We start from the raw sequence: 11,168 nt of genomic DNA on the forward strand, positions 1-11,168 counted from the left end.
AAAATTGACAGTTCCAGCTTGTTAAAGAAATATTCCTTTTTTTTTTTTTTTGTGCTAGTAAAGTTTATTTACATTATGTTCTCTCAATCACATTTAAATCCTGGAAATTTGTATTTACATACAGAATCCAGTACATTCCTGGGAGAATTCTTTTTTTTTTTTTAAACAGAAACAGAACAAGACACAAGTAATGTGATAGTTGGGTAACTCAATGACCATCTTGCTTCTGGTGGGTCTCATCTGGGATTTCAGAGTGAACTGTATCCAGGGGCTGCCAGTGGCAATTCATGAGAGAGTCGTAGAGTTCTTCACTTTTCACCATAAACTCTTTGTTTAATTCCTCAATATTTAAACGGAGATTTGGATCTTCTAGGGAATCTTCATCTTGGTTTTCAGCCAGAGCTGTGGTTTCCTTGGGTGTAAGCAAAGTTTCAGCTGGGTATCCGGAGATCTCATGCGCAGAATAAAGGCTGGGTCCATTTCCATCAGTTCCATAGCCACAGCTATAGCCAGGAAGAGGATAACACCTGTGCTGTTGCTCATACCAGTTGCCTATGGGGTACCCCTGGCAGGACTGGAAGTCTGGCTTCACTGCTCTGAGATGTGCTCTCCTGGAAGCCTGCACGACGCTGTCCTTTCTGATGCCTCTCTGGATCTCCGTATCTCGTGAACATCTCGACGCTACTTCAGAGCTACCTGTGCTTTCATGAACGTTTGACTTCGCACCTCACCTCAGGCCTTCTTAGGATACGCCTGTTACTCCCCAGGTTTTTTTTTTCTCCTTGAAATGAGAATCTCGTCATGGAGCGTCCTTCCTTATTCCCTTCTTGGAAATGCCGCGTGATCTTCTCGAAATATTCCATTTTTAAGACTTCAACATGAAGACATGCCTAGCACAGTGCCTGTTACATAATGATTAGTAGCAAATATTTAATATATATTTGCTGATTAGCTATTATTTAATTAACAAAAAGAATTGAAAGTAGAAAATATGGTGCAAAGAGAGGGAATTCTGGTTATAACAAGGAAAAGAATAAAAATTACTACCAATGTGTTCTAATAATGTGACATTAAATTTGGCTTTTTATGCCAAGATATTTTCATTTTTTTCAGTTTTGTTATTTTATTTTTTATTTTATATATTATATATAGTATATATTTTATTTTATATATTTTGTTTTTTATATTATTTATCATTTTTAAAATTCTTGATATATTTATACTCTATAGTTATTTGAATAGCATTCTCTTATGGAGAAATTATGAATTATGAAAACAACTTTAAAAGGAATTTTCAGCTTGTTTCAGAGTGTTACTGGTTGAATCTTTCACATCAAGTTGGCCTTTGTGGTAGACTTACACTAATGTGACACCTCTCCAGTGACCTCTGCCATCTGGTATTCATACGTCCTCTAGTGTGGATGATGCCGGCGACTTACTTTTCAGTGATTGAATATTGGAAACGATGTTTTGTTACTCCATGATTTTGTTATAGTATATAACAGGGGTCCTCAACCCCACGATCTAATGCCTGCTGATATGAGGTGGAGCTGATGTAATAATAATAGAAATAAAGGGCACAATAAATGTAATCCTTTTGAATCATTCCCAAACCAACCCCCAGCCCCCTGGTCCTTGGAAAAATTGTCTTCCAAGAGAACGGTCCCTGGTGTCAAAAAGTTTGACAAAATGACTTCATTGACTAAGACTTCATTTTGCTAGTAGACTTCTTACTCTCCTGCTGGATTTGCAGAAGCAAATTGCCATGTTGTGAAATGCCTATGGAAATATTATGGAGCACGTAACGTGGGTGGTCTCTAGGGTCTGAGAGTGGCCTCTGGCTGATAGCAATAAAGAAGTCACACAGCTACAAGGAAATGAATTCTGCCAACAAACCTTGCTACCTAGTCGAGTTCCCAGAAGAGAACACAGCTCAGCCTTGGTTGTAACCTTGTGAAACTCTGAGCCAAGGACTCACTAATCCATGCCTGGAATCTTGATCCACAGAAATTGTGAGACAAAAACTGTGTTGTTTTAAGCAGCATAGAAACTAATATGGCCTTGCATTATTTCAACATTTTTTATTTTACTTACAGAATTTTTTCTTGTATCATAGTTTAAAAATATTACTACTCTTCCATTGTTTTTTTTTTTTTCTCAAGATCTCCAACTCTGCATGTGTTAGTTCTTCTTTGGTTAACATTTTGACTATCTTCTCTTTGGCTATTTTAATTTATTTTTATTTTTACTGCTTTATAATTTTTATTCTAGCCTTTTTAGTAAGTTTGCTTTAAAATCTATTGGTTTTTGGGTATCTGAGAATTTAATATTTATGTCTGTTATCTTTTCTTCTTTCTCCCAAGTTCAATTATCTCTGACTTTATTATTTCTTTTCACTTTATGTATTTGTATTGTTAGTTCTTGAATTTTTGATTTAAGATGTTTCAGTATATTCCTAAGTGTTTCTTTGATGATATATGACCCAATTGTCATGGTTGTATGGTTGTGTTTCTTCTACTTTCTACTTCATCATTCTTTTTTTTTTTTTTTTTTTTTGGTGGCAGGGGGTGGGAGTGGGGAGGGAGAGTTTATTAGCTGAATTGTTTGGATTTTCATTTCCTATACAGCTGATAGACGTGTGTGTTGACTACATTAATTTAACATGCTTTAAGATTATTTAATGCTATAAAATTTAAGAAGCGCTTGGGTTTAAAAATTACAAAATAATAATTTAGTATAATTTGGTTCATTGTTGCTTTTGAAGAAACTTATTGCACTCTGCTGGAGCAATGTGATTTAATTGGTGTGAAATGAAGATAACTGACAATTCTCATGCACTGTTTCTCTCAATGTGAAGATTTGTTCTGATGTGCACCTTTGTATAAAAAAAAGGAATCCATTGGCAAAAGTTAATGAGTGTCAAGCAGACCAGTGAATAAAAAACTAACAATAAAAACTAGAATATCCACTGCAACAAAAAATTCTATTACTTGATCATTACTTTTTAAAAAATTGGGTGGAGAAAGAGGGGCTCAGTGGAAACTTCCTTTGTCAAGCATATATTCATTGCCTAACTTAAATTTTAGCATCCTCTAGACTGTTTTCACTTTCTAGTGGATCTGAATTCTAACATTCATGTTTATCCTAGAGTAGAAATATTTTTCTTTAATAGAAGGACTTCTGTTTTAAAGCAAGGAGAATGAGTCAAAACTTAATTCAAAACATATAGTAATGGACCATAATAATTTCAACAGCTTGTTAATAGGCACAGTATGCTAGGGCATGTGTGTGTGTGTGTGTGTGTGTATGTGGTACACACAATCTCACAATCTTGGTATTACCCAAGATTACTTCTAACTAAAAACTTAATACAAAAACTGCTTTTATCTTATTTAAGCATGTTAGCATTGAAGTGACTTAGAGAGAATTTAAATATTTTATTGCTTTCCTGTTTGAATTTTAAATAACTTTTATAGAGGAGGAATTCAACAGCTATTTGCAACTGTAGTTGTATTTGAGCCTTATGTTCAATTCATTTATTATTAACATATCTATCAAGCTTTCTGAACAATGCAAACTCAATTAATGGAAATTTAGTGTTTTTATCATTTTTAGTGTTAAGGAAGAATGTTCCTAAAAAAAGAATTTCTACCATTTCATCTTTTGGTATGTTTGATTCTTAGATTACTTTAGAATTGTGATTTGTTTTGGAAAATAATTGCAAATTTCACTCTCCCTTCTCTTCTTTGAAACTTTTCCTTTTATGTCCCTTCTTATTCTTTCAACTTTAGCTCCTATCCATTGTAGTTGGTTTTTGGAAACAACTCTGAAGTATTGAAGGTATTTAATGTTTGTCTAAATTACCTACAGCAGTGGAAAACAATGTGTAAAATTCAAACTTTGTATAATGGGTTTGGTCCAAATGTATATGTGTGTGTGTGTGTGTGTGTGTGTGTATACTTATAATTTTCAGAATTAACAGACAGTATCAAAATTGTGCTTTTTTTGTCTATGAAAATTCTGTTTGACGTCTTTACTTACTGGATACTTTCCCACCTTTGTTGTATTTTTCTACTCTCCACTGTTAGAAAGCTGTAAAAGATGATTTTTAATGATGAAGTGTATGAAGCAAATTTGATTGCTTTTTTCCAAACTTTAATTCCTGTGGAAGAACTGAATTTAAAATGTTTTTCTTTTCCTTTTACTTGAAGTAAAACGTATCCTTATAACTAAAGTCCATTTTCATGGAATATCCATTTTTATTTCCTGAAATGGACTGTAAGGGAATACACATCTTAGAAACTGTTCAAAGAAAAAATAAAAGGAACGAAAGGAATATTGTAGTAATTTACCAGTAAACAAGTATACAAAAAAATAAGTAACAATTTTTTGTTGAAGCCCATATGACCACTAAGGAACTTCACTGAACTACAGCCAGCTACTTCAAATAATATATATAAACAGCATGCAGCAGAACTTGAGCCTGTCATTTTTAATTTCTATACTTCGGCATCTATATCTTAGCAAAGTCTCAGCTCACTAGCACACTGAGCTATGTAGTGGCTATAATCTGAATCAAAGCACAATTGCAAAAATGTCAAACATGATGAAAAAGAGAAAATCACTACAAAGAAGAATTCACCACAGTAACTCTTTGCAGTTTCCAACGTAGAGGCTAGTAGCCTCATCAAAGATACAAGAGATGGAAAAGGCCCATTAGGTCATCAAACCTATCCCCTCACCAAAGAAAGAAAATGAATTCAAGCAACCCTATCTGCTGGCTTCAAACCAAATTCAGGATAGAAAGACCCTGCTGCTGCTCTTGATACATTATTTCATGACACTGGATGTCATTTATACAAAAAACTGAAATGAATTGTCTGCCCCCAGTATCCTGGAATCACAGAATAGACTTTGAGAGCTGGAAGGTACCTCAGTCCAGCCTCCTCATTTTGTAGAAGAGTACTCTGAGGGCCTGAGAGGTTAAATGACTAGTTCAAATCCACAAAGCCACTCACAGCTGGACTAGCATTAAAACCAAAGTTTCCAGAGATATCCAAACTGCCTTTTCTAGCAAATAATTCTCTTTGTAGAAAAAAAAAAAAAAAAAAAAACCTTTATTAAAATGTATTCTATACTACCTTATACCTAACATATTTGGATTTCTTTCTTTCTTCCAATGATCTCATTTTTAAAATTCTAACTTTGAAGTGGAAATCTATATTTTCAAACCTAGGTTTTCACTGTCAGAACGTAATTTCCACAGTTGATATTGACTCCAGAAGAGATTTTCAGTTGTACACCTATCCCCTCTTCTGTGTTAGGCTCAAAGAAATCTGCAGAGATATAATAGCTTCATTGGTTGACTATACATGCAATGAGGCTGAGAGTGACAGATTTAAAAATTTATCTACACATTATTCCCCCCCACCCTCTGCCCAAACCATTGGAATAATTCTATTGTGACAGATTTTAATATTTTACCAGTGGAGAAAAGGAAAAGATATGAGGCCTGGGAAGTCATCTGCCATTTGCTGAGGGATTTTGTCCCAGGCTTGTTTGAGGATAAAGCACAAGGTCAGATGCCTAATGAGTGAAGTCAGCTGAGCTAGAGGCCATCAAACTCAGCACCCAAGAAAGCAGATGCTACTTAGTCCTAGAAGATGGAACATTTGTTGTCACGCCAACCCAACATTACCAGATCTTATGATTTTTCAAGAGAAGCTGGCATTTCCAATGTTTCTGAGAAATTTCCTGATTTTCAAAACACTGTTCAGGTTAAATACAGCAATTCTGCAGGCCAGGAATGGTCAACAGATGCCACGCTGTTATAGGCATTTATATATTGTATCACACCATTCTAAGAACCATGTGAAATGTTGCATACAAATGCAGAACACTCACGCTCTGAGTTTAATAAATAATCAATTAGTTCATTATTAAAATTAATTAATAAAAGGAAAAGCTGTGTTATAAGAATTTAATTCAATTTATGTAGCATGCCATATCTCGTTCAAGCTCTCCAAGCAGAAAAAGTATTTGATTCACACCTTTAATGTCTTATTTCTTCATACTCAATTATTTCTTTCCTTTTCTCCAAAATTTTTGTTCTGCATGATGATGTTAATATTTTCAAACTAAGGCTAGATGTTTTGGTTAATAGCTTTGGTTAATTTTGGGGTTTTCTTTTTTAGGATTTTAAAAATACTTGACATTAACATGGATTTAAGGATAGATTTGAGTTATTTTGAACAATTCTATATTATTCCATTGATAAGAAACCTATATTTTTAGTAGTCAACAATTCATTTATCTGCAGTGAGGCAAAACACACCTGGAGTTTTGGGGTTTATTAGCCCAGCGGTTCTAGACATCCGTATACATCAGAATCAACAGGGAGGTTAGAACAGATTGCTGGCTCCACCCTCAAAGGTTTTGACTCAGAAGAATCTAGGTGGGGCTTGATAATGTGAATATCTAAGAAGTTCCCCGAGTAATGCTGCTACTTCTGGTCTGTAGATAGCACTTTGAAAGCGCCAGTTTTACTGGCATATTTCAACATGCAACATTTTAGAGTCAATCAGACTCTTCTTGCATTGTTTATAAGCTGAAGAAAGGGAGCGTGATGAGAGCGATTGGCTCAGAAAATACCTTTGTCAGTGTCTGTGTTCAACTAATTGATTGAGATAAACTATTTTTGGATAATCCTAATAATAGCTAAACTTTCCGTAATGCTGCCTCTGTACCAGACTGTATTCTAAGTTCCTGAGTTGCCCATTAAATCTTTATAATAATCTTATTTTTATCATCCCCATTTTACAGATAAGGAAACTGAGACACAGAGAAGTAAAGTAATTTGCCCCAGTTATACAAGCTTGTAAATAGTGGTGTTGGAATTTAAGTTTAGGTAATACAGGTCCTGAGCCCATGCCCTTAACCACTGCACACACTACCTCTCAGGATAATGACTGCTCTCTGTCAGTAATCTCAATTTGTCTTGTTTCATTCCATAAGCCCAGTCCTAGATCATCTTAGGAAGAATAGTATAAAATATTTTCAGATATCTCTTTATTAGACAGTCTATAGTTTAGCACACTTGCTAAAATCAAAATTGTTATATAAGTCTGGTAAGAGATGCTGAAAGCCAATTGCATACAGGTGAGTATCATCAGTCTCCATTGCTTCACTGAGTTGACTGTAAATGTGTTTTGTGACTGGAAAATGAACATAGCTTATGTTACAATCAGCACAACCACAATACAGTTTATTTTCGCAAAAAGCATTCTTGGAAAATAGGGTTCATCATCACATCAACATTCCTTATGGTAATACTCATTAAATATGAGTTTATAATACTGTTGATTTCTCTCTTAACTGAGTCTTTAAAGACTCTCTATGTGTGTGTGTATGTGTGTGTGGGTGCACGTTCGTGTGTATGGTCTTATGTTTGTCTTATATCTCCCTTCATTTTTTTCTCCTTCTCGTATGTTTTCCTTTTTAATTTTTCCATAAATGTTACTAGAACGCTAAGTTTGTACAAGAATTAGACGAAAAGTACTGCCTGGGTCTATGAGTCTATTTATTCTGTCTCATGATTATTTTAGTGTTGTTTGAAGCACTATTTTGGAGCCAGACACAATCACATCTACAGTTCCTCACCTTGTTAACCGACAGAGCACTGTTCCTATTAGACCATTGATCCTGGGCAGAAGAAGCCATTAAAAACAGTACTAATTAGCTAAAGAGGGAAGACAGTAATGCAGGCTGCCTCACTTCCTTTTATGCTTAAGGAAGTTGCTTTTCCAGACAAATAATAATTGATATGTAGTCTGCCTTAATTGTGGTTGTTAACAGCCAGTATAATAATGACAGGCTGACAATTTCTGTCTAGCCTATTGTATGTTGATTTAGGAATCCAGGAGCCACTGGGTAATCTTTTTGGTTAAACTGTAGTTAAAAGAATACATTTTATAACGTCCCTGGAATCCAAACTCAACAGCTAGAAAGTTATCTTGAGTCTGAGATACATTTAGTAAATATCTGATAAAATAGCGATATCACTTTCAGTTTTAACATTGTGTATCCCCATCAATAGCTGGATCATCTGTTATATGATAAAATATTAATTTAATTGCCTCAAGAGTAGATATAGACAATTGATCCTTGGTGTGAAACTATTAAAAGAAGCATACCAAGGGTAAATACCAGCTTTCTTCTCCCAAAGACTGCTTTCCCCAAAAGGCCTCCTTCTTTATCCTTCCCACAAAAGGCATGCGTAGAAATTGATGGTATTTGTATGTCATAGTGGAATTAAAGAAGAAGTTGCCTGAGACAAGGGTAAATTGCCTGGGAATTTTCTGGCCCTGTTTGGGACAACAAAAGTGTGGGAATTTAGGTCTTGGCATCTTAGCACCTCTGCAGTGTGACATACGGAGGGGAAGCTCAGAGATAAGTGGCGGAAAAGTGCTGGAATAAGCAGAGTTGACAGAACCACAAAAGTAATCTCCCATCTGTCACCCAAACAAACAAACAAACGCTCTTCCCCTCCAAGACTGTATCAAACTTAAAATCTTCTGCAAAGCAGAGGAAACTATCAACAGGGTGAAAAGACAACTTACAGAATGGAAGAAAATATTTGCAAACTGTATATCTGATGTGGGGTCAATTTCCAAAATATATAGGTAACTTATACAATTCAATAACAAAAAACCTAAGAACCAAATGAAAAAATAGGCTAAGAACTTGGATATATATTTCTCCAAATAAGATATACAAATGGCTAATAGGTTCACTAATCATCAGGGAAAGGCAAACCACAATGGGATATTACTTCTTGTCCAAATAGGTATAATAAAAACAAAACAAAACAAAACAACAAGAACAACAAAACAACACCAAAAAACAAGGAAAGGTTGTGGAGACGTTGGAACTTTTGTGCTTTGCTGGTAGGAATGCAGATTTCTTTGGTTTTTACCTAACAGCCTTGTCTTATTCCAAGGTTCCATGAAACATACCATATTATAATTAGCCGTCAAGTCTCCTAGGTTCCTCTTGGCTGAAACATTTTCTCAGACTTTCTTTGTATTTTATGACCTTGACTGTTTTGGGGAGTCCAGATCAGGTATTTTGTAGAATATCCTTCAATTAGGATTTGCATGACGTTTTTCTCGTGATTAGACTGGGGTTATGAGTTTGGGAGAGGAAGATCACAGTGGCAAAATGCCATTTTCATCAATTACATCAAGGGTCCTATGATTCTGCACCCTAGTTCTACCCTAGGGTGGGTTTTTTTCCCCACCCCACCAAGCATTCTCTGATACCAGCTGGGTGTCTTACAATTCAATTCAATTCAATTCAATTCTGACACTACTTGGAGATAGCATCAGATTCCATAGGTTAAGGGCTCAGTCCCACAAGACTGCCCCCACTTCAGATGCCATTTACAAGTCTAGGTTGTTACCTGTGCTTCTGAGGGACTGGCTATAAATCAGAGTTTCCCAAAACCTCTTCTTGAGCTCCATTAATTTGCTTGAGCAGCTCACAGAATTCAGGAAACCAGTTTTCTCACTAGATTACCAGTTTATTACAAAGGATATCAAGGGATATGAATCAATAGCCAGCTGAAGAGAAACATAGAGCAAGATCCTGAAAAACATGAGCCTCTTTTCTTGTAGAGTTTGCAGCCAGCACGATGTGACATGTGGAAGTACTCTCGCTCACCAACCTGGACACTCTCTAAACCTCGTCCTTTTGGGGTTTCATGGAGGATTCATTAAGTAGGCATGATGAATTAAATCATTGACCATTGATGACTGAATTCAATCTCCAGCCCCTCATCCCTCCCCAGAGGTCTAGGGGTGAAACTCAGTGTTGCAACCCTCCAATCACTGGGTTGGCTCCACTGGCAACCAGCTCCCCTGTCCTCCATCCTTAGGTGGTCCAAAGTTTATCTCATAACAAAAAACGCTTTTATGGCTCTCAACACTTTGGAAATGCCAAGGGTTTTAAGAGCTGTGTGGCAAAATTGGAGACACAGACCAAATATATATTCCTCATTAAAATTCACAATATCACAGGTGTATACTATCAACATGACTTATCACTGTTGACGTTAACCTTGATCCATTGGCTGAGATAGTGTATGGCAGATTTCTCCACTGTAAAGTTATTCTTTTTTTCTGTATTCTTTGGAAGGCAGTTATTATGCACAGCCAACATGAAGAGAATGGGGAGATATGCAATATCTCCTTGAGGGAGGTGTATCTACGTAAGATATTTGGAATTTGTTTCTTCTCTATTTATTTATTCACTAATCTTTTGTTTCAGTATGATTCATTAATACTTATTTTATACTTTGGGTTATAATCTAATACTACATTATTCTCTTGCTCAAATTGTTCCAGCTTTGGCTATCATGAGTTCTTTCATTTGCTTCCTTTGTCCCCTTTAACATATCCCAGCACTGTGATTTTTTTCATTCACCTCCTTAATTTCTGGAACTAAATGATGCTCTAGGCTCATCTTGCATATTTCCTGCCCGAGTCTTAGAATCAGCCATTTTTCCCATGGCTTTGGTATGTTTTATTGAAGGGCAGCATTAGAAACGAAGAGCAAGGAACTAGGAATGCTCTTTGCTACTGGCGTATCATTTCTTTTAGCCCTCTCAGCTGACAGAGTGAAGACGTGCGTAAGTGTATACTAACCTGTCTGTATGCACATACCTATAAATATTTCTATATGTAACCAACTGTATTAAGCTAAACGTGAGTTCTATTCTAATGTCTCTAACTATGACCCATTAGATGGTACAATTTTTACATCCTCACCTAAGAGCAAATCCTTCCTGGAAGAGTTAATAAAATCAGAGTGCAGAGATGACTCTTGTTCTCAGCTCACGAATTATCACTTGCAATGATTATTCTAGCTGCTTACCTCTTAAATGTGCTCCATTGCAGAAGGTCATGTAACCTCACCTAAGAAAATACTTAAGTTTATTGTCTTGGATTTCCAGGCTACCTCAGTGAGCAGCCATCATCTCCTTTATGTTCTGTTCATATACAAATTTCTTGGAGATCAGTCATAACGACTCCATGTCCCTTCTTCCCTGAGATCACACGTAATCACATACTCCAGGTGTTACAACCTTACTTAGTAAATTCATTTTTGAA

General features: G+C 35.8%; 1 protein-coding gene across 1 annotated transcript; it reads right to left on the reverse strand.

Moving 5' to 3' along the window:
* Nucleotides 1-208: 208 nt before the first annotated feature.
* Nucleotides 209-10,963, reverse strand: C5H6orf52 (chromosome 5 C6orf52 homolog). The gene is made up of 2 exons (XM_057736989.1): nt 10,933-10,963; nt 209-726 (listed from the first exon to the last, which is right to left on the reverse strand). Exons 1-2 carry the CDS (start codon nt 10,961-10,963, stop codon nt 209-211), a joined length of 549 nt encoding a protein of 182 aa, XP_057592972.1.
* Between the last annotated feature and the right edge of the window lie 205 nt (nt 10,964-11,168).

Source organism: Hippopotamus amphibius, chromosome 5, assembly GCF_030028045.1.
Source record: "Hippopotamus amphibius kiboko isolate mHipAmp2 chromosome 5, mHipAmp2.hap2, whole genome shotgun sequence".
NCBI lineage: Eukaryota > Metazoa > Chordata > Mammalia > Artiodactyla > Hippopotamidae > Hippopotamus > Hippopotamus amphibius.